General features: G+C 36.4%; 1 protein-coding gene across 1 annotated transcript in view; it reads right to left on the bottom strand.

The window, feature by feature from the left end:
- Positions 1-2,615: 2,615 nt before the first annotated feature.
- Positions 2,616-25,736, bottom strand: part of LOC150076999 (uncharacterized) — a 39,605-nt gene continuing 16,484 nt past the window's right edge. The window contains exons 2-3 of the mRNA XM_090386450.1: positions 22,047-22,940; positions 2,616-2,663 (exon numbers count right to left, since the gene is read on the bottom strand). Of these exons, the coding sequence (XP_090242576.1) occupies positions 22,053-22,931 (879 nt within the window). The 5' untranslated portion in view covers positions 22,932-22,940 and the 3' untranslated portion in view covers positions 2,616-2,663; positions 22,047-22,052. The remainder of the gene's footprint in view (positions 2,664-22,046; positions 22,941-25,736) is intronic.

The raw sequence follows: 25,736 nt of genomic DNA, 5'->3' as shown, positions 1-25,736 counted from the left end.
TGATAAGGCTTATTTTTACAAACACTATTTTTATTTGATCCTAAAACATTCAAGTCATGAACTCTGCTGAATATAATCAAACTATTTTCCATGCACCTATGTGTTTCTGTAATCCAGTCAACTAGCGAAAAGCCTAGTACAGTAGGATATCATTTATCTGAAATTGTTGGAACTTGAACCATTTTGGATAATATATATTTTCAATTTTTGGATGTTAAATTTCTCAAGCCAGACATTAACCTTAGCAAATGTTTTTAACAAGATAGAGCAAAATAAATAATGTTATAAATAATGTTTTTTTATGTATAAAAATTTATATATAAATAATGTTATAATTAAACTACTAAATTTTTATATATATAAAAAAAGTACACCACACATAAACGCAGTAAATGTTTTAATTATAAATATATATATATATATATATATATATTACAGTATTAATAAACAATGTATGTGCTAATAAAGAATTAATCCCAGTTACCTGTATGGTTTTTTCCCCACTACTCAGCACACAAGCTTTTCCCTTTAAGTTCAAGTCATTATTGTGTTACAATTATTTTCTAAAAAAATTTTGGAGACACTAAATAATTATTAGTTAATTAATAGCTATTTGTAAGGTGCGTGTGTGAACCTCTGCTCAATGCTCCCAGCTGTCAGAAATTTTAGACTATGTTTCAAATCCTCTTGAATTCTTCTTTGGCTAGTAAAGGGACTCAAAAGAAACATTAATTAATTGAAATAGGGACATTACATTATTTATCTTATGGATATGAAATAAAATAAGCAACACTAATCTGTCACATCTAAAGATTAAGCTGTTTTATTAAAAGTGTTACAAAGTTAACTGAACAGTTCCAATAGTTTTCATTCCATATCAGGGTGGTGCCTCCGTAGCCAGGTGGGAAGGAGCACCAGTGCGTAGCATAAGCTTCTTGATTAGACCAGGGTTCGAGCCCGTCACCACCAAATACGGAGCATGCGGAAAGGTCAGGGAATGACCACCGCACCGGAGCAATATGGCCTTAGTTGCTAATGCTCCTAAAAACCAAATAACAGCAATTACATATCCGCCTGGAAGCCATTCTAACAGGGGCCTTACGATGAGAAAAACTGACCTAAAAATTTTGCTAAATTGTTTCTAAAAATTATAACATTTTAAGTGTTTCTAAATAAAATATCTTAATCTTTACATGTGTTAGATTAGTGCTGCTTATTGTATTTCATATCCATAAAAAATTAATGTATAAAATTACAAAATTATTTACATATATTATGTATGTATAACATAGTGTACATCCATTTCTTTTCTTTTTTTTTTTTTTAATATAAATTCTGAAACTAACCCTCTAATGCCTCTCCATTTATTTTGTAATTCAAACCAGAGCTGTTATATTCCCATTGGACTGTTATTGGCCAGTCACTTCAGAAAGTGTTTTGACAGAACACAGAGCCAGTCTGACTGTAGATGCTAATAAATGACAGTAATCTAAGCTTTTATTATAATAATTTAATATAATATAATAATATAAACTATATAATGTAACAATATTTTATTATTTGAACATTAAATCTCATTAGTACACACCAAGGTTTTTCCACAAAAATAATGCAGTGTACATCCAGATTTCTTGGAAATTGTCATTTTTCTTAAATGTTTAACTTAATTAACTATTAACCAAAAGGAATTTTAACAGGGTACCTGTTAAAATTTCTTTTAACACCCAATTACACCCTTTTAACACCAGTATTTCTAACATATTCATGTACTGTAATATAAATAATGCTAGCATCATAAAATGTCATTCCATAAAAATTTCATTTGTATGAAATGATATTTAAATACAAATGACGCTAAATATATGCCTAAACAACATAGTGACCAACTTGTAAAACTCCCATAAATTGCAGTTTTGTTATGCTCAGTGAGGTATGTGCTTAGGTGTTGTTGCTTCTGATTCATTTATCATAGTTTTATTTATTTATTTATAAATAAATAAGCATTAGCCATAGTACATTTATTTAAAGATTTTTGTTAAGAAGGATATTTAATTTTATTCCTATATGGATAATTTACCTTTTTTTATTTACAAAATTCAGTATAAAGAAAGTAAGCTAATTGTTTTTATATGGCATAGAATTAAATTTAAAAATTAACTCAATAATAGTGAAGCAAGCTACACAAAATTTACAAAATATGGAAGAGTGATGTTACTTATTGCTGTGGCATATTCTGGGACTATTGCCAACATGTTTGATTTCTTTTCTTGATTGTTTCTGTTTTGAACTTCAGATAAATGGTCTTCTATTGTATTAATATCAATCAAAATATTAAATTTCATTTTGTTTAGCTCAGCAGAGTTTTGAATAATATTGCCTTTTAATCTTATTTCTTAAATTCTAAAAAATGTGAATTAATTTGAAAGTATTTAGTTTGTTACACTTTAAATCGAAGATTATGAGATAGAAACTGTAATATAAATAAATAATAAGCCACTCTGGTAAAGTTAGAGTAATTTATTGAAAATTTAAAAAAAAAACAAAGAAAACAATTCCTGAATTTGATTCTGAAGGGAATTACACAATCAAAAAGTACATAACAATTCTTTCATTCCCTTAATTACTGCTCTTCAGTCTTGCATTGTTCATTTGGATGGCCCATCCTAAAAAAGAGGTGGGGAAAGAGAGAAAAAAAAAATTCAATAGATTTTTAATTTCTGCTAGGAAGATATTTACTGAATTATTGTAATCTAGTCATTACTACCTGTAATTAAGTATTAAGTATGCATATGTACATGACATTCATTAAGTAATAATTGAAAGGTTTACAGTGGAAAATACTATAAGTTATAAAAAAAATTTTCATCCTAAAAAGGAGAGGGAGAAAGAGAGAAAGAAAATAATTCAAGCTTTGTAATTTTCTTCTAGGGAGGTATTTACTGAATTATCTTAATCTAGTCATTAATAACTGTAAGTATTAAGCATGCATGTGTACATGACATTCATTAAGTAATAATTGAAAGCTTTACAGTGTAAAATACTATAAAGTTATAAAAAGAATGAGAGCTATTTATGAGCTAATTTAAAGCTCCTTGTGATGTTTATAAAAGCACAAATGATTTTAATTGTTTTGGTTGTGAGCTGTATCTAATAGGTGCATACCAAGCCCACAAAAATAAGTCACTGAGATCTCTTGTACAGTTTCCAAGTGTTTGCAGCTATATGTATACATGTATTTATGTATGTATGTATGTATGTATATATATATGTAGAACCTTATTTCTAGGTATATTCTAAAACTGTTACAAATTATTTTTGTTAATTGTTGTAATGATATTGCTCTGCTTAACGAACTTCTGCGGCCATCATCTGAAACTGGGATATCATGCCATTGATGCTAGTCAAAACTGGAGGGTTTCATTAAATATTTCTGTAGTATTTTAAATAATTAATAAAGCTGGTATTATATAAATACATTTCTGAACAGAATCTTCTGACTAACTGGATTTCATGATGCCTAAAAAGTCTATATTTACAAATAATAATACAGTAATGTCCATTTAGTCAAAATTTTCAGATTAGTAAAAGGAATATTAGATAGCTGGTAGTATAATCAAATGATTATCTCATGTATATGGCTTGATTAGTTTCTAGAATGAAATGAAACCTCCTGAATTTCTTGATATGTTCCAGTAGGATAGTAAATACTTTCATTGGAATAATTTCTGCATTTTTTTAGAAATTGAGTTAAATACTCTTTTGATACATGGTGAAAAGGCTTCAACTTTTGCTGATGGCTTAACTGTGACCTAGAGACTATTTAGCCCAGTGATAGTTTCACAAATTGTACAACCTTTGTAAGTCTGTAGTTATATATATATTTGTAATATTCATGTATTTTATTTTTGCCTTAATGTAAAATAGTTTCTGCTGAATCTTTTCTCAGAATAAATTTGGCATTTTATTAAAAAATACTGTTTATGGAGTTGTTTCTTTAGCTCTGGACTATGATCACCAGAATTATGGCTCTATTAGAATGGAAGTCTGAAAATAACTTCATCCAGACTTCCATGGAACTTTTCATGTACTGTAGTGGGAGAGTGGTAGTATTTTCATGTTTGCATGTAGGTGCTTAAAAGTTGCACCCCCGATTATAATTGCTGAATTTTTTTTTTTTTTAATTTATGATTGTAGTATGTAGCATTTTTAAAACAAATTATTCCTATTATATTCATTCACCTGTGTTTAGTGGCATAATTAGGGTGAGGCAGGTGGGGCATGTGCCCTGTGCACCAAATTTGGGGAATGCCTTTTTTATGGTTAAAAATGCAAAAATTCCAAAAGAACAGTTTTTAAGGGGAACCATTTTTTTTATTTGCCGTGGGTGCCATCAACCCTAGTTATATTTATTGAATATAGGAGACCTTTTTGAAAAGTCATGTTGAATTTTTTGATACAGTCCAAAAATTTGGACCACATTTCAACTTTAATAAAACATATTTGCATATAAACAGTATTTGTATTAAAATCAGAGAATGATGCAAGGAAGCAAAGCTTATGTAATATCTGCTGACAAAAAAAAAAAATAATAATAATAATAAAAAAATGTGAAAATATCTCCCAAGTTTTATGTTATCTACCTCTTCCAAATATTCAGCTAATCCCTCTTAAATTCTACATGAGATTTCTGCCTATATAACAAGGTAAAGTGGTCACTTAGTCTAGTTGTTCACTACAGGAAAATGTTTTTATGTCTTTTCCTAATTTGAATTAGGAAAAAGTCCCCTTGTTTTTGTCATCCTTAAAAGGGGAAATATACCTCTATCTGTAGCCAAGTGGTCAGGAGCGGGAGTGCAGTAGCACATGCTCCTTAAGTAGACCGGGGTTCAAGCCCCTGACTGCTAAATACGGTCGATCTGCCGACCCACACTGGACCAGCATGACAGATTATGATCTATTTCCCTCAACACGAATTGTTGAAGAGGCTTCCATCCTACAGTGGGTTGATAATGGCTACAGTTTACCCTTCTTTTTTTTACCTCCATCTTTAAATTTTTCCGATTCTTTTATGGCTGTAAACATCTCAATCAGATTCCCATGCAGATGACTAGTTTCCAAAATTTGAAACTTACAGAATTGGAGTCTCTCAATTTTTATCTAAGTCTTATTCAAAGCAGGGATGCCAGAAAAGCTGACTGGGACTGCCTAGTACAATAAAATAAGTCTTATTCAACCTGTAACTAGGTGCAGTGCACCACCAATTTTCTGTTCCTCACACATGCACTGGCTAATGGGGTAAAAAGATGCCCCATTTATAACCTTACAAATTGTATTAAAATTGGAAAAAAAATTGCCTTTATTTTCAATCTTTTATGAACACTACTGTGAAAAATCCATTTTTTATATTATTTTTTTATTATTATTTTTTTGAAAATAAAACCCCTCTGCAGCACTTTAGACAAGTTTTTTTGTTTGAATATTACCTTTATTTTTATCATTCAATGACAGCAAGCAAAATGTTAGTTGAAAAACCTGTATGCGTCAACAATTGTATGCTAACCAACCTCTTCCAAGATGTGAAGCCAAAGAGAATAATGACTAGATATGCTGCTACCAAATGTAAAAAGTACATGCTTCAATAATTGGATGCAAGAGATTCATGCTAATTTTAAATTTGTGTTTTCAGCGAGTGCATATAATTATCAAGAATAAGCTTAACTTGGCCCTGCATTTTTACTTTTGGAATGATAACAAACAAACATATTTTTGGTGGAAAAAATAAAGTAAACACTTTTGTTGAAAGGTATTGAGGGTTTTAGCTGAGTGGACTGAATAAACAAAGAGCATGACATCACTGAATGTTGTATGTAGTTTCAAAGAACCCATAAATGAGCCACCAGGCTAAGTCCTCATAATAATAAGTTCTCATTGTTAATAGCCTTGCCAATCTTAATATCAACAAATTTTGACATGAAATGTGATATCATCATCAGTATTACTGATAAGAATTATAAACAGCAAGAGTCCTAGCACAGAATCTAGAAGGATCCTCACTGATAACAGTTGTCCATTAAAAACACTGCCCATTCACTACCACACTTTATCTATTGTAGTACCTTATCACCAATGCCACAGTTCCCCAACTTAACAAGATGTTCTTGCAGGACTATGTCAATTGTCTTCCTAAAATCTAAGAAATATTTTTTTCCCCTCTTTCCTTAACAAAACTGTGAGACTCTTATAATGTTAATACTATCGAGGTGACCTTGCACTACATCCTTAATCATAGATTACACAATTATTTCTGCTGCTGAAGTCAGGCTTACAGGTTTGTAGTTGCTGCAGTCACTTTTTGCACCTCCTTTGTATATGGGAGAGATATTTGCACACTGCCAATCTCCTGGGACTTCATCGGAAGAAAGGTCTAAGGATACCTCTGTTACTATATATATATATATTGATTTTAGTGACCACCTTAGTCACTTCTTTCAGTATAACTAGATAGATACCATCAGCTCCTTGTGATTTCTTCATTTCTACCAATTATTCCTCCTCCAGACTTCACTCATCAGAAATTCATTTAAATGCTGAATAATTATTAATGCAATATTAATGAATGACATTTCTCAGTTTCATTAATATTTTGATAAGTTGCCTATTTTTCATTTCTCTTTTGTATAAAATGCCAAGGCAACTAAAAAGACCTAGTAGGCAAAGATACACAACAATATGAAAACGGATGCACTTAACACTTTTGCTGCATATGACCTGACTTTCATATGACCTGTTTGATCCAGGATTGAAAACTTCTGGATTAGGGAGGGCAGAGACATTTTTCAGCTTTCTTCTTACTATGGATGAATTAGTCAGTCACTGGAAAGGTTACTTGACAAAAATATATGGTTTTTCTTCCACCAAGCAAGAAGAAAATCATAAGTCAGGTGGTTCCCCTCCAAGTGAATTAAAAATTCTGTGATGCACATTTGCATCATGTATAATCTCATAATTTGCATCATGTGTATAATCTCAGAAAGAGTAAGGATGCCATCATAATTTAGTTTGCTCAATCCATTTATAGCCACACTTTGACTAGGATTTGCAGATGATGCAAGTTATAGAGCTCTTCTTTCTTCTTAAGAATACCAGCTTTTGTTCTCCTGACTAATCTTGTTGCTCTTCTCTACACCCATTCCAACAGATCCACATTCTTCCTAAAATGAGGCTTCCAAACCTATATATATATACTCAATTTTCAGCCTAACCACTGCCTTATATATCACCTCTTTGTTCCAGCTGGCAAAATTGTTGTATGTCTTTGAAGCCTGTCTGCACTGCTCAGCAAACTTCAGTTACCCCAAGGTCTTTTTCATTTTCTACTACTTTGAGTTCAGTACTATCCAAATGGGATTGTATCTACCCAAATGAAGTATCTTGCATATCATCAATGTTAACTGATAATATGCAAGATACTATATTGATATTCTGCATATATTGATAATATAGGCAGCTTGAGATCTGGATACAAAACAAACCTGAACTGCCACTTTTCAGCCCATCTACTTAATTTTTCCAGGTCTTGTTGGAATAGCATACCCTGATTAATGTCATTTACCCCCTGCCCCCTTCACATCATCAACAAACTTAGACATTAAACACAAGACTAATGTGTAATACTCATTAATAAATATTGAACACAGTAATGGGCTGTGTGTCAAATTCTGAGGGACTCCACTCAAAACATTAGTCCATGTAGAGCAGCAGCCATTAATAACCAGTATCTTTCTCCTGCCACTCAAACATCCTGTTATCCATGGCAACAACTTTTCCCAATACCGCACAGCGTCAACTTATACAGGAAGAGTATAAAAAGCTTTACTTAGATATAAATATATGATGTCAAAATTATATTTTGCATCCAGTTCCTTTGTGACTACTTATTAGTAGTGAATCTTTATTAGTTAGAAAAGATCTCTCCCTTCTAAGTGAGAAGTGAAATAATGTTGCTGATTGAGTAGAATAACTGTATAAGTATATTGAAAATTTAAAAGATCAACCCTCAACAAATATTTTAAAATGACATGTATATAGATAACTACTATCTGTATAATACTAACACAAATAAATTTCGTTATTTATTGAATATGTGGGTTTCCAGCAGTGGCATCTCGTAACTCTGATGTTTGGGGGTGCTGCATCTTAAAGTTACATTAAATTGCCTTGGTTATAAGACATGTAAACATACACAGTAATAATAATAAGCAAGTTAAAAATACTACAAAACATTAACTAGACATTTACCATTAACAGACTTGAACTTTTATTTAAAAACAAAATCCATTCTTCAGTTTTTATTTGTTGAAAATAGATTAATAACCTTTTCATTCCTGTTTGGTGCACTATTGACCAAGCTTTTCTCTATTGAAGCATTGCTTGAGCATTTAGCCTTTCCTGATTCATAGTGCTCCTTAAAAATGTTTTTATTCTTTTTAATGTTGAATGGCAGCATTCGGGCTCTGAAGTAGTCATCGGAATGGTCAAAAGAACTTTTGAGTTTTGTAAGTTCACCAAGAACTTTAGCTACATTATTTTCTGAGATAAATTTCAGCAAGTCGGTTAATTTGCAGTAATTGTGTAGATCATGTCTGCTATAGAAAACTTGTACTTCCGTAAGAAGTTTTTCTCTTTCAATCATGGGATATGCCTTAGTAGTCTTCTGTACCTCTTCCATGGGCATTTTCATATGAAAAATAAAGTTCTCCTTGTTAAACAATTTAGCAGCAATTAATTGCTTTGTAAAAGAATATCTCTCACCTATGTCAACACTTATATAGTTGCATACTTTCTTCGCTTCAATCATGAGTGTTTTTGAAGGATTTTCACAGTACATTGAATTCCTGATTTTTAGAATGGCACTCTTCAAGTTTCCTATATATTCATGTATTTTAACTGCCTCAATTTCTCGAGATTGCATTTGATTATAAATAGCTTCCACGTGAGGCATTATCTGATGGAAAAGTTCTAACCAGAACTCAAATCTTTCATTACTCAAGATGTGCAAAATTCCAGTTGCTTCTGAAATCATCTTATCTGCATTTGCCATTGTTTGTAGTTCTCCATGCACTTTAAGGATTCAGAATTTTCATAAACGCTGTTCACGGTGCATATATTGAAGTTCCATCTTGTTGGGGAAGGTCAGGCAGCACGGCTGACCATATGCTTTCTGAGAACAGAGAGACACTGTGGTGATCTCGAGAAAAATGTTGGTATCGGCATGAGGTTCGAAAAGAATATTCTTGAATCGGGGGGTACTACTTGCTGCATTTCTCATCATCAGATTCAGTTGGTGTGCATAGCAATGAATAAAATGTGCATTTTTGTACACTACTTTTATTTTAGCCTGAACTCCCCCTTTCTTACTTTTCATTACACTTGTGCTATCAAATGTCTAAGCAACCAGTTTTTAAGTATTTCCTTCGAGGATTATGTCTAACTGATCTAGAATGCACTTCAATATGCACTTCAATTCCATCTGCCATTTGGTTTTCCGGAGTGAAAAAACCCCAAAAACACTCAAAAATTTCTCAATTCAGTTCATATCTCAGAACAATTACCATTTGTATATGTTCTGAAACATCTGTTGTATCATCAGCCATGACAGCTATGAATGAAGCTTCTTTAATTTCTCTTTTCATTTCATCCCGGCATATTTGTAGCAAACAGTCAAGAATATCATTCTGAATAGGTTTTGAAATGCCTTTAAATGCTTCATTATTTTCTAAATGGTTCTTTAAATTGTAATCTAATGTACAGGTGAAATTTATTACTCCTCTGAATACTGGATTTTTGGAATCGTCTTTTTCATCATGTCCACGTAAAAGAATTTCAAACTGTCCACAAAATTTAATGTAGCTATTATTTTAGATACCTCACAATTCTTGGTAACTTTTCTGTCATGTTTGCAGATTGGTAGTCTGTAGGCCTCAGTAAGCTGTTCTTTAATATTTACGCTTCCTAAAAGCGATAGTGAATCACATTATCAATATGTTTCTTCGAACTCTCATGTTTTAGAGTTTTTTTCTTTCATGCTGTTTATGTTTGTAAAGCCACTTTTTGTCCACGTTAAGTCACCTGCAAACAGTAAACATGAAAAACAAAACAATGCATTTTTAAATTCACAACCACAAAGCCAACTTTTCCTTTGGTACCATTCAATTTTAAAACTGCAAATATATTTCTTATTATTACTTACTGTCTGCTGAGAAATTTGAATCTTTAGTGTGGTGTGGCTTTCTTTTTTAATTGCATTTTTTTCTTGGAGAGATAATTGTGAAAAACTAAGTTGCTGAAGTTTATTCACTGTCACGTGATTTACTTCATGAGGAAGCGTGGAGGCCATGGTCAAATCAAATTTCACAAAATCGTGTGTCATAGAAATGTTTTACTTACACATCACCTCATAATATAATTTCAACTTACCAAGTTCAAGCTCAATTCACAATTAAGTTGTAATCACATAATTACATTGTTGAATGTTAACTATTGACTTAACACTGATATTATTTAGTTACTTAATGGGAATTCGGGCGAATAACAAAAAGACACCAACATTGTAGCTACACACCCATCATGGTCAACGATGAAATCTGCACTGCTTGCTTTACAGTGACTTTGATTCGTTTCACCTATAAAAAATATATATTGGCAAGTTGTCGATGGCAACCAACTACCAGATATTCACTGGAATGCAAAATGTGTCACTGCCTGGCACACAGTGAGACCTACGGTTAATTAAACTTCAAAGCCGGAAATGATTTTGTGTTTTTATTTGTTTATTATTGAAATGATTACTGGAAATAGAGGATGCGCATACTATATGCGGGTCTTGTTAATAAAAATATTCATTGCATTGCATTGTTCTTCACAAAATTTCATATAACTCCGTTCACTGTATATCTAGTTTTATTTAGATAGCTGGGGGTGCTGCAGTGCCGCAGCGACTATGGATGAGCTGCCCCTGGTTTCCAATGATTGTAACTGAATATCTACAAATAAGAGATTGCTGTATAACACAGCTATGTTATACACATTCAGTTACAATAATTACACTTCAGTAGCTGGATATTTATTTTAGGTTACAAACATGTCCATCCATAACTTGTATTACAAAATAGAATTTTTTTCCCACTGTGGGGACAGTAATTTCTGACACAGAATACTCCAAAATCATTTCGTCGTTCATCTCACATATATACATGGTCTCAGTTCAAATCTGAATGATGTCCGTTTCCACCAACAGTCTGCCAGCGCTACTTAATTTTTCTAACAGAACACTGATTCATTAGTTGATTCAACTGCTGTTCATCTCAGTTGTCATATTTATTCACTGTACAATTCCTTTCGCTTCAAAGATGGTACTTGTGCATATGTCTGCTATGATATTCCCCATCAGAGACAGTAATTTGGAATATCCTCTTCAATCTTCTCTGGATTAAAATGTCTCTACCCCATTCTGTCAAATTCATCTGTTGCCCCTGTCGCTCTTCCAATTCCACTAATTACTTGGAACTCTTTGACTTGCTTTCTGGCATCTCCGTAGCCAGGTGGGAAGGAGCAGCAGTGCATAGCACACACACACATGCTTCTTGATTAGACCAGCGTTCGAGCCTGTCACCACCAAATATGGAGGATGCGGAAAGGTCAGAGAATGACCACCGCATATCCCAGAGCAATATGGCCTTAGTTGCTAATGCTCCTTAAAAAAATTAAAAAAAAACAAATAATAACTTGATTTCTCTGAACTTTCTTAGCAGTGATGTAATTTTAATGTTCCAGCTGTGTTCATTTTTCTAGTCACACGGACCCAGCTGGTCAAGATGCCAAGACCTTTGCAATTACTAATCACCTTACACAGATTGTTCATTTAAATCTGATGTCAACATTTGCTCAGATCATATCAGTGAAATTATTCTTGTAGCAATGAAATCCTTTATTCCACACTGCACCTTAAAATCTCATCCTTTATTGGAAAACTTTAGTTTTCCAATAAATGTACTAAGGCTGTTCAAGGTAAAAAAAACTTGCATCCAAATATCCAAGTTCATTTTCTGCCTACACCAAAGCTCATAACAGTTGTAAAGCAGTTTTAAGTTGTAATCCATCAAAACTAGACTTTGACAGGCTAAGAAAAATTGCTTCTTGTCCAAATGGCAGTTGACCATTCTAGTCTCTTGCCAAACTATTGGCCACAAGATTTACCAATCTATGGGGTGATTCACTACCAGTGCGACAAACTTGCAGGAGGTGTAGGGGGCACAAAGACGAATCGGAATCACATAGCATTGCAGGGTCCGAAATGCCTTCGTCATGCGGTAGAGGACGTTGAACGGGAGGTTGTGTGAACAGCGATCCCACTGGAAGTCAGCATTTGCGAACTGGTTCCTGAGGCAGTAGGATGGATGAGTATTCAAATGTTGAACTGGCCAACATGCACCTCGCGTATTGAACTGCGGACTGGAACGGGCGTGCCGCTATGTGATTGTACCAGGAATGTTTCCCGCACAGGCGTGCTCCTCATCATACGATTTTCACACGTGTGCACAGAAGGTTACGTGAGACTGGTTGTCTCACGAGAGGTACCATGAATCGAGAGTGAACAACGAGGACACCAGACAATAAGGAGAATGTCCTACGTCTTGCAGAAGGCAATCCAAGTACGAGTACTCGAGCAATAGGCCAACGATTGGGTATTTCTCAATCCACTGTATGGAGGATACTGTCAACAAACCAAATGAGTTCATACCATCTGCAACGCGTCCAATCATTAGAGCCTGCGGATTATCCACTGCGGAGGACTTTTGCTGCTTGGTTTTTTCAACAGAAACGGTTTGCAAATGCTGACTTCCAGCGGGATCGCTGTTCACGCGACCTCCCGTTCAATGTCCTCTACTGTATGATGAAGGCATTTCGGACCCTGCAATGCTATGTGATTCCGATTCGTCTTTGTGCCCCCTACACCTCTTGCAAGTTTGTCGCACTGGTAGTGAATCGCCCTGTTAAAACCTGATGCTTTTGTTGCCACCTCAGCTAAAGATCAAGTTGACTTAATATTATCCTACTTTTCTTTAGACTCTTGTATTGATGATCTTAGCATTAGCATTAGTTGAGGCATATGATGCAAGAAAGCAGCATCAGCCAAAAAAAAAAAAAAAACCTTCCCATTTTACCTATCCTGTCACTCCAAATGTTTGTCTAGTTCAGCCTTAAATTTATTTAAGTTATCAACTTCCACAACAACAGATGGAAGTACGTTCCAGCAATCAACTACCTGCTGGCTAAAGGCAAACTGCTGCATATCTATTCTACAACTATCTTTCCTCAATTTGAATCTATGCCCCCTCAGGTTCTTAGTCTGAGCAAGTGGAAGTATCCCGTCAGCATTGAGCCTGCTCAACCCATTCACCTCAATCAGATCACTTCGCGAGTTCCTAGTCTCCAGATGCTGCAACTTGCAGAACTTAAGCCTTTCTTTGTAAATGCACCCCTTTGTTCCTCTCACGGATCTTGTTGCTCTTCTCTGTTCTCATTCTAGAAACTCTACATCCTTCCTAAAATGATGCCTCCAGACCTGTATGCAATACTCAAGGTGTAGGCTGACCATTGCATCATACAAAGGGATAATTGCCTAATTGTCTCTGCTAGCAAAATTCCTATATATCATTGACAAAACTCCATGACCTGCTCTGGCAGCCCATCTGCACTGCTCAGAGAACTTCATATCTGACTGCACAATTACCCCCAGGTCTTTTTCATTCTCCACCTCCCTGAGTGTAGTACCACACAGTTTCTACATGTCTCTTGGATTACTGCTACCCATATGCAGTACAGTAAACCCCCGCTATTCGCGGGAGTTACGTTCCTGAGAAATGCCGCAAATACCAAAAACGCGAATACTGAGTTATGGCTCCCATAGTAATAAAGGGGTTACGTTCCAAAGTATGAAATATATAAGAAAAACTAGTCTAAAATTTTGTCTATGTATGTATTATATGTACCTTCATAATATGACTATGTACATAGATAGCACATAGTGAAATGCAAGCATATGGCATCAAAATGAAAATAAGAAACAATTTAATATTAAATGTAATATTTATTAGAATTTTCGAACAAATCTTTCAAACCAGCGTCTTTGCTAGCTAAAAAACTTATCCCGCCAGTGCTATCAAGTTTCGTTAAAGTGTTGATAAAGGAGTTTTGCCTTTTCACGAATGATGAGTGAACTTAACGGAATTTTATTTTGAGTTCGGTCTTCTATCCACAGAATTAAAGCTTTTTCCATTTTTTTCTAATTTAACATCACGAGTTACAGAGCAAATTTTTGAAGCAATTAGCGCGTTTTCACGGACACTACGGCGGATTTTTTCTTCCGATTTCTTGATTGATCGTATCGTTGACTCATTGATTTTATGTTTTGCCACTGAGGAGACATTTTAACCATTAGAAATTTTATCTAATAACTCAATTTTATTTGCTAATGTCATCACCTTCTTTGATCTTTTCACATTTCCCTTGTTATTCGTTGCCATATTTTTGTACGGGTTAGAAAGAACTTGTCCAAATAAAGTCACTTTCTTCCATTAACACACTCGAAAAAGTCTGTTTTACACTGCAAAACGGTAGATTTATCACTTTTGTAAGCATATCAACTTATAAATTGATAAATTTATTCAATTTATAAGCATATAAATTAAAAACAAACGACGAAACCTCCCGTGGCAAGCGCATAACACATATTGAACAAGGATTAGCGAGAAACATCCACGCTCACGATTTTGTCACCCCTCTCCCCCCACCCACTGAGCGCTGTTTTGACCGGGGAAGATAATTTTAGCCACACCCATGTTTTTTTTATGGCGGATGTTCACGGCGCTTTAAAATTCACATTTTTTTAGGTTTCATTTTATATTAAATCAGCGATCACGAATACACGAAACCGCGAATACAGATACCGCGAATAGCGGGGGTTTACTGTAGTTTGCATTTGTCAATGTTAAACTTCAGTTGCCACTTCTCAGCCCATCTGCCTAACTTTACTAGATCCTGTTGCTGTAGCATACTGTCTTTAGTGTCATTAACAACCCTGCCAACCTTTGTATCCTCTGCAGACTTGGACATTAAGCCTGATATACCTTCATGGATATCATTGATAATACACAAAACAATAATGGGCCAGCACTGAACCCTGGGGGACTCCACTAATAACATTAGTCCACATAGAGCAGTGTCCATTTATTACCACTCCCTGCCATCTCCCACTCAACCACCCCTTTATCCATTGCAGGAACTTGCCCTTAATGCCATACCACTCCAATTTGTACAGCAGTCTTTCATGTGCAACAGTATCCAAAGCTTTACTGAAATCCAAGTATATGATATCAAAATTATTTTTTGCATCCAGTTCCTTTGTGACCACATCGTAGTATCCAATTAAATTGATCAGACAAGACTTCCCCTTAACAAACCCATGCTGTATCTGAAGTATTATTACAGTCTGGTCTAGGTGACCCTCTATCACCCCTTTAACTAGTGACTCCATTATTTTCCCCGGCACAGAAGTTAAACTAACAGGTCTATAATTATTTGTGTCACCCTTTGCACCCCCTTTGTAAATTGGGGATACTTTTGCACATTTTAGCATTATGGAAAATTAGTATTAGCAAGGGCACATGATGCAAGAAAGCAAGCTTATATAGCATCAGCCAAAAAAAAAAAAAAAAAAAAAACCTTATTTCACCCATCCCCTCGCTCCAAATGTTTGTGAAGTTCTGCCTTGAATCTATTTAAACTATCAACTTCTACAACGACAGATGGAAGTTTGTTCTAACAATCAACCACCCGCTGGCTAAAGGCAAACTTCTTAGGATGTGCAATCCTAAATCTTAGGATGATTTCATAATTATGGCTAAGAGTTTGCTTACTTCCCTTGCTGCCTCCTGCAATATAGCTGGATAGATTCCATTTATCCCAGGTTCTTTTTTTATGTTTAACTTCAACAATTTCTCTTCCACTTTGCTCTCAGTTACTACAAAATCACATAGCTCCCTGTTAGAGTGTGATAAACTTCTGGAATTCCCCTCCTCATGTGTGAATGTAGATGCAAAATACTCATTCAGTTTATCAGCTACTTGAGCAAGATCATCAATAGTAGAAGCATCTTATGTTAAGTGGACCAATCTGATTCATCCTCTTCCTTCTAGAGTTCACATAAGTAAAGAACTCTTTGCTGTTTTCATTGCATCCTTTGCCAAAGATTTCTCATAATCTGCCTTCACCTGCCTAACCTTTGCGACATGATTACAGACTATTTTATATGTGCCATAGGCTTCTGTGTCGCCTGATAATTTATATGCATCTCATACATTTTTCTTCTCTGCCACAAGCCTCATTAATTCATCTGACATCCATTTAGGCCTGAACCTTGAACAGTATTTCTTAGTTGGTATGAAAAGTCTTGTAGCCTCCAAGATTAAGTCCCTGAAAGCTTCCCATTTAGAATTCACAGTTGGTAACATGATCGGTTAATCCCACTGTATAGAATTTAAAAACTGTCTGAGACCACTGTAGTCACCTTTACAGAAACAAAAACCCTTCCCTTTTCCATTGATGGTAGTTACATCTTTAAGTAAATCCCACATCACTGTGACCTAGTGGTTCTTTTATCTGTAATTTCCTAATGTATGTGTCATCACTGCTGATAATCAGATCAAGAGTATTACCCCCTCTGGTTGCCCCTCGAACATGTTACTGTAGAAAACAATCCTCCAATAAATCCACAAAAGTCTTGCTAGCGTGTGAGTGACCATCTGCCCCAGGTGCTTTTTTTTTTTTTCTCCTGACCAACCTACCAAGTTCCAGTAAATATCTAGAAAGTTAAAATCTCCCATTACAAGACATTCTGACACTGTTTCTCTGCACAATTGTTCATTGTACTCATCAGAGTCATTAGGCCTATAACACACTCCTACTCTCATTTTCCCTTTCTGTTTATGTCACACCAAACAGACTCAACATTTCCCTGTCCACCCATGTCAACTGGATGCACTTCCTTAGAATTTGTGTTTCTTAACTAACAGCATAACCCTTCCTACCCTGTTTATCCTTTCTGTACACATTGTGCTCCCCAAATTCCAATTCTGCACTGCTTATATCTTTATGACACCATGTCTCTGATATCCCAACAATATCTGTCTATGATGTCTTGATCAGCAATTCAAATTCATCAAATTTATTTACTATACTTCTAGCAGTGGTGTACATGCAAGTATACATGCACCTGTTCTTACTCTTAGTTACCCTGAAATACCCCATGTATTTACTCATTCCATGATGACTCTCAGCAGCTCTTGGAATCCTCAGCAACTTGCTCTCTAGGCTGCTGCTCATTACAATAGAAGCAGTGCAAGAATCACTTTCACCTCTGCCTGTGGCTACTGTTAATCTTTTAGTCTGTGAATCCCCCCCCCAAGCTAACAGTTTTCTGACCCACATAACATTGCCTCGATAGCATCAGCAAATATTCTTGCACCCTTTCTATTTAAATGTATCCCATCCCAGTAGAAGCAGTCTCTCCTATTAGCAAGCACAGACCATGCTGAAAAAAATTGTACCCCATGAGCCTTGCACAATCTCTCCAGGGCTGAATTGATTGACACGACTCTCATCATATACTCCCTCCTATCATTTCTAGGCAGAATTGCAGACACTTTCAAATTTAACCCTAACTCCTGACATTTTTTACAGCATTGACCTGTACTTGTTAAGTAAATCTGCAGATCTCTTACTCTTAAGGTCATTAGTGCCAATGTGTACAACAATATCACCTTTTGTGCCCTTAAAAGATGATATCTGCCCTACAACGTTATCAGCGTTCACCTCTGGCAGACATTCCCTGGTCCTGTTCCACCTATCCTTTTTGCATAATATATTCCACGTCTCCCTGACAATAGAGTCACTGACAATTAGTTCCTGTGGGACCAGCACATTCTGCCTTGGAGATTGCTACTGTGTTGCTTGATGTACAGGAGTGAGCTCTGGCATTGAGTTGGGCAGCTGAAAGCTTGATGGGCCCTCATATTAATTTCTTCATGGGCATCTACCCTACACTTCAAACTCTGATAGATGCTCATCAGAATGCTGAGTTGGCACCTAATTTCTTCACAGTCTCTACACCTAACACACACACAAAGACATCCTCCTTGGCTAGAAAGGTCTGCAAATATTTCACATTTCGCACATTTTTTTAGACTGTGATGCGTTGGAGACTCACCCCCTTCGGTTCTCCCCGAGCCACAGCACTCCTGTTGCTTTGCTGCTCTGGTCTGGGTCATGATTCCATTTAAGTATAATTTAATTAACCATGAAATTTAATAAGATTAATAAATTTTACTAATTAATTCTAATACAGTGCTACGTATTTCTCTATCTAGTTTTACATTAAACCTTACACTATGAAGTTCGGAATATACTTTACGCTATTCCATATTGTATAACAGCAAGGGCAATGTATAATTTGGTAAACCACCTCCTACCATTCTCAGTACACCCCCCTTAATGCTTCCTGTGGTCTTCCATCAAAAGGATGTCAGAAGTTGAAAAAACTTGATGCCGAGAAAGTCCTGATGGTATTTCTTCACTTGTTTACAAAACTGCTCCTCAGCTTGCTGGTTTTCTGTGTTGCCTTTTTACACACTCTTATTCCATTGGTGTTTTTCTTTCTTTCTTTCTTTCTGCTTTGAAATTTGCTCATATTCATAATGACTGCAATGATACTACACCAACTGTTGTAAACTTTTATTGAAATAAAATAAATTAAAATTGTTAATAATAATAAGATAAAATTAAATGAATAGTGTAATTAAGCCAGATAAAACTGATAAAATAAGATACACTGTCTGTATAATAAAATAAAACAATGTAGATCTCATGATAAAACACTGAAGCTTTCAAAGGCATCTGCCTCCTTTATCAACAGTTAAAGCTTAACGTACAGTACATCCTTAAATATTAGCAGGCTCACAGTTCACAGCACATGTTTCCACAGGAGCAATTTGCTCATATCCAGCCACTTTCTAAAAAGGTTGACAAATCCCACCCATCCAATTATTGTCTATTGCCCTTACTTGGACTCTTTCTAAAGTAATGAAGAAATCCATTAACTGCAAACTCCTAAAGTATCTTGTAAGCAATCTAATCAATGGTTGACACTATGAATTCCATCAGTGTCAATTCAATGGTGATATCACTGGCTTATGTTACCCATACATGGACAAATTCAATGGAAAAGTTTGGTGAAATTCAAACAGTTGCTCTTGACATTTCTAAGGCTTTTGATCATGTTTGGCATAATGGTCTTAAAAAGCTTCCATCTTACAGATTGCCAGCTCCTTTTATTTTGTAGTTGGGTATCCAGTTTTCTGTCTGATCGCCCACTTCAAGTGATGGGAGATGGCTCTCTGCCTTCTAACTTCACTAATACTGGTGTTCCCCAATGTTCAGTTCTTTCTCCCACTCTTCTCTTGTATATTATTGACCTTCTTCCATTGACTCGAAATCATATCCATGATTTTGCTAATGATAGAACATTGCATTCCACCTTCCAGTTTGAGAAACCTTTCTCTGCACAAACAGCTTAAACTTTTCAAATATTTTCCATCAATTCATTAAATGCTGGTCTCCAGGTAATTCTCAAATGAAGCACAGATAACTTAGTTAATTTCAAGCCTCAGTTATGCCTTATATCTTGCAAAAGAAAAAAAAAGTCTACAGCTCCTATGCTTACCTTCAATAACACATATTTCTAGATAAGATCATATATCTTTATTAGGTATTACCCTGACTTCTAATCTCTCTTTGCATAAGCACATCAGAATTATTGCTTACTCTACATCTAAAAAACTGAGTTTTCTATTTCGCTCTTGCCATTACTTTTCTTTTAAACAGCTATTCACTCTGTGTGAATCTCAAATCCACCCTACCAGAAATGTTCCTGCATCTGGAATGGTGCCCCATAATCTCTCTCAAGCCTCCAGACTCCATTAAGGAGAGGGCAATTAGGTTAATTAATGACCCATCTCTTACCAATTCACTCCGCTCTCTGCCTCATAGTTGTTCTGTTTCTGCTGCACACCTTCTCGTGGACAGTTTTTATAAGTTGGCGACTATCGCTCTCTCCTCCAAACCAGTCTGAACGCATGCCACAACTATTCAACATCCATTTAATGTCAAACTTCAAACTCACAGAACCAACTTTTCTCCTTCCCCCCATTCATCCTTCAACTTCTGTTTCATGGAACAACCCCCCCCCCCTTCATATGTATTTCTTGAAAATTATGAGCCACAGAAATCCAGGTCTAAAGTCAACAAGTGTCTTCTCAACCTTCAACCCTCTCTCTACTTTCACAAAGAGTTACCTCTGAATTTCCTTAATAGTTGTTTCCATGGTAATTCTCAGGATTTTGGATACAAAATTGCTACCTATCAAAAAAATATAATGCCCCTAAGATAAATACCAAAGTACCACCTTCGGTAATCACTTCCAAATCAACCCATAATGTGACTCTAGTATTGCCTCATCATGCAGACAATCTGGTAATCACATCAATTTTGTAAAACAGTTTAATGTAAAGTACTAGCTTATAGTAGAAATAAATGAAACTTGAAAATAAGAACTTCATCTCAAGTAAAGTATAAACCTGAAAGGTAGTCAGATGCATTCTTTTCCTATTCTAGTCTTAAAAACTATAGTTTGTATTAGAAAAGAAAAAAGTGTTTTCTGTAATGTACAGAGCAATGTGCACCTTCACAGTATAATAACATGCCTTGGTTTTACATTGTTTCAAATAAACATCATTACTTTATCTCTACACCATTTCCCTATCTCAGTACATGATGTTTATTTGAAACAGTGCAAATTTGAGGCAACTTGTCACCTCACCTTCGATCAGCTTTGAAACTGTGCTGTCTGGGTGGTATCCACCAAGAATAAGTAACATTAGCCTTCTCTACCAGTGAAGCGTTACTTATTCAAAGCAGTGCAATACCTCGGCCACTCATGAAGGTATTCACAATATGAGATACAATTAAAATGATGCCAATTATCAACTTTGACAGTTTACTAAGAACAAAATACGGCACAAAGGTACTGATCCGTTCAATAGTAATCAGTTAGTGAACAGCAATCAGATTACCAATTCATGATGGCATTTGAGTTGTTGGTACCTCTGGCGTAATATTTGCTGATCATGGTTAATGCCATTTTAGTGTTGTTGTCATGTTCAACATGACTACTACACCAAAGCATAAACAATAAAATGTAAAAAATTGATTACTTTTGTAAAGGATTAAAAATATGTAAACTTGTTTCACTACAGCTTATTTTGTAACCTACTAACAAAAAGAAACAGTCCCCAGATTGTACCAGATAACTAAAATTATAACTACAGTACAATCACTTGATCAGATATTTAGTGAGAAAATCTTTAATTTAAAACTGTTTAGAGTCACTAGTCTGACCTTACATTGTAGGCACACTCTAAGAATAGCCTATTTAATGGGTGGAATCCGTTATCTGTCCACCAGTGTGTAGCACACGCTTCTTGATTAGACCGGGGTTCGAGCCCGTCACCACCAAATACGGAGGATGCGGAAAGGTCAGGGAATGACCACCGCACATCCCCGGAGCAATATGGCCTTAGTTGCTAATGCTCCTAAAAAAAACCAAATAACAACAACCGTTATCTGTCATCCTTGTGGTTAAATATTTAAGGTCTAGAATCTGAAAGTTTAGCTCTTTTCAGCAGCATACAGTGCCATTCAGGGGGAAAAAAAACTTATAATAGCTATTGTTGTAATTTCAGTTTAGGAAGAGCTTGGGAAAGACATTAAGAAACAGAATTTGTGGTAGACATGAAGTCGATTTCTAGTACTAATCACAAACTTTTACTTTATGTATACATGTAGAAAAATTTAAGAAAAAAGGAAGGTCATACCTTTCTCTACAGCTTCATTCCACTACCACCACGTGATCCAGCATTCCAAGAAGCTCCATATCTTCTTTCATAACTACCAACATATCCTTCACCTGTATATCCACCATTGTAGCTAGTTGCAGAGGAGGCACCAGTGGCTCTAGACTGATCCTTTGCTGCATTACTGCTACTACTACTCATGTGACTTCGGAAACTGCTACTGGATCCACTCTGACTTCCACTACTGCTCCCAGCAACACTTGCAACCCCTTGTGATCTTGTGGTTGAAAGTTTGGCAGAGAGAAGACGGATCAACTCTTCCACAGAAATATTGTCCAAATTGATGGATGATAGATTATCTTCGAATGAGATGACATTGGGTGGGCTGTCATTTGGTGGAGGTGTAGCTACTGGTGGGCTTTCTTGGGACTTGTCTTCATCATTAGTCTGTTGTTCACGACCATAGCTACTGCTGAAGGAGCTTTCATATTCTGTTTTAATGCGGGTGTGGTTCATCTCAGTACGTGATTGTTGTTCCTTTGGAGGAGAAGTTGAAGCAACAGGAGGGGATGGGCTGCTTGCTGCTGAATCACTTTGACTTTGCTTTACCTTCTTTTCTTCCTCTTTCTCATCCCTCTGGATATCTTTTTCTGCTGTAGCAACTTGACACGGCCATGTATAACATCCAGTAACAACTATGATCTTACTCACAGGATATTGGTAGGTTGCTGGAGGATATTGGTAGTTTGCCGAAGGATATTGCTGTCCACCTGCAGCTGCAGCAATTTTATCAAGAAATCCTCCACATCCTTGTGTGTAACAACCTGAACATCCACTTTGATAGCACGTGCTCCTGCTGCAGCGAATTGTGCATACCAGTATACAGAATGCAGCTAGGAACTTCATTTTAGAAATCTGCAAAACATAAATGACATATAATACAGATGTAATTCTTTAGTCACGTGTATACTCACATAACAAGTATAACCTTATTATTATAGTGAATGTTGCATAATATATAAAATAAAGCTACAAATTTAAAATGTATCAGGCTGGATCAGAGCCATGTGAAAGGGAGGTAACTGAATGTGATGCACCTGGGCCCCAAGATAGAGGGGTTGCCCGAAAACCAAACCTTCACTCGGGCCTTCTGAATTAAAACTTTGTGATGAATTCAACTTCAGCCAGCATTTTAGTGGAGATATTATGTACAAAGACATTCTTTCTCTCAGGTTACCAATCAAACAAGGGATTACATTCAGAATTTGAACTAGATACAGGAGTCCCTTCCCAACCCAGGATGTGAGATAACACAAGTTTTATATTTTTTACCAAACTTAGACAATCCAAAATTTTACAATCTGCATATACCATAAAAGATACTTCTTTTATGTATGTGCAGTTGTTTTTCCTTAAGATAACCCAACAATAGCAGGTTTAGGTCATATGGGAGCCTAGTACACAATTTTTTAAATTGTTTTCATTTTTAATGTGGCATGGCCAACATACACCGATGAGCCAAAACATTATGACCACCTACCTAATATAATGTTGGTCCTCCACGTGCAGCCAAAACAGCACGTACTCAGCGAGACATGGACGCTACGAGATTTCTAAATGTGTCTTATGGTATTTGGTACCAACACGTAACCAGCAGATCTCTTAACTCCTGTAACGTCCGTGGTTGAGACTCTGCAGATAGGAGTTGCTGTTCCAACACAAACCACAGATGCTCAATGGAATTGATGTCTGGGTAATTTTGGAGGCCAGGGCAATAACTGGAAGTCTTCCTTGTGTTCCGGGAACCAGTCTTGAGCAATCTGAGTGGTGTTTGTTGTTTGGTTTTTAGGAGCATTAGCAATTAAGGCCATATTGCTCCGGGATATGCAGTGGTCATTCTCTGACCTTTCCGCATCCTCCGTATTTGGTGGTGATGGGCTCGAACCCCGATCTAATCAAGAAGCGTGTGCTATGCACTGCTGCTCCTTCCCACCTGGCTACGGAGGCGCCTCTCTGAGTGGTGTGGCATGGCACATTATCCTGCTGAAAGACGGCACCACCAGAGGGGAAGACCGTTGCCAATCATACCGGCACATGGATGACTGGACCCAGGGTATCCCAGCAGAACATTGCCCAAAGCATGACACCGCCACAACCGACTTGTTTTCGTCCCACGGTGAATCCAGGCACCATCACTTCCCCAGGCAAATGATGCACACATACCCGACCATCCACATGGTGCAACAGGAAACATGATTCATCAGACCGCATGACCTTCTTCCAATCACTCAAGGTCCAGTTTCGATGCTTGTGTGCCCATTGTAGGCACTGTTGCTGGTGAACCATGGTTAGTATGGGCACTCAGAGCAGCCTGCGGCTATGCAGCCCCATTTTCAGCAGGGTTCGATGTACTGTGTGTTGTGACACATTACTCCCATCACCAGCATTCCAGTTACCGATGAGTTGCACCACAGTAGCCATTCTGTTGCCACATACCATCTGTGAAAACCTTTGCTCACCTTGAGCATTAATGAGCCATGGTCATCCATCACCTCACCGGTGGTTCGTGGGTTTTCCCTCCTCAGACCACTTTCGGTAGGTACTAATCACGGCTGACAGTGAGCATCCCACCAGCCATACCATTTTGGATGTGCTCTGGTCTAGTCGTCTGGCCATTACAATTTCGCCTTTGTCAAACTCACTTAAGTTCACTGCCTTTCCCATCTGAAGAACAAGAGTAACACTGATTAACGGAGCTCAGTATGAGGTGTTTTTTATACCATGTCCTGACCCGTGCGCACACCGTAGTTCTGCAGTTGCTTCGATTTGCATAACGACTTGCTGGTCATCATGTTTTGGCTCATCGGTGTATACCATTATTTAATGCCAATTCCAAAGTCCATCTACCAAGTCCAAAGGTAAAATATATTAAAAACTAGTGGTAACCTAGATATAGGATACTATGTCAAAGTATATAAAAGAATAAATAAAGAAACAAAAGAATATGACTGCTACTAAAAAAAATTTAAGTACATTAGTGCAAGTTTAAAATTCGTAAAAAGTGAAGAATGGTGTCTTATCAATGATATACAGGAATTTTTCTAGCAGGGATAAGGAGGTGATTATTCCCTTGTATAAGGCAATGGTCAGGCCGCACCTTGAGTACTGTATACAGGTCTGGAGGCCTCATTTCAAGAAGGATGTAGCAGCTGCTGGAACAAGTACAGAGAAGGGCAACAAGATTAGCGAATGGAACAAAGGGGTGCTCTTACGAAGAAAGGCTTAAGTTTTACAAATTACAGTGTCTGGAGACTAGGCACCGGCGAGGTGATCTGATAGAGGTGTACAAAGCCTTGAATGGTTTGAGCATGCTCAATGCTGATGGGATACTGCCTCTTGCTCAGAATAATCACCTGAGAGGGCATAAATTCAAATTGGGGAAAGACAGATGTAGGATAGATGTGCAGAAATTTGCCTTTAGCCAGCGGGTAGTTGGTTGGTGGAACAGACTTCCATCCCTTGTTGTGGAAGTTGATAGCCTAAATAAATTTAAGGCTCAGGTATTTCGAACAAACGGAGGGGTGAAGTGGAAGGGATTTTTTTTTTTTTTTTGGCTGATGCTGCATAAGCTTGCTTTCTTGCATCATATTCCTCTACTAATGCTAATGCTAATGTGCTAAAATCATCAACATAGAAGGCACTGTTTACAAG

Source organism: Mastigoproctus giganteus, chromosome 12 (assembly GCF_048544385.1).
Source record: "Mastigoproctus giganteus isolate SK-2022 chromosome 12, ASM4854438v1, whole genome shotgun sequence".
In the NCBI taxonomy this organism is placed as follows: Eukaryota; Metazoa; Arthropoda; class Arachnida; order Uropygi; family Thelyphonidae; genus Mastigoproctus; species Mastigoproctus giganteus.
Note: the sequence above shows the minus strand (reverse complement) of the source record. Positions and strands in the feature narration are given on the sequence as shown.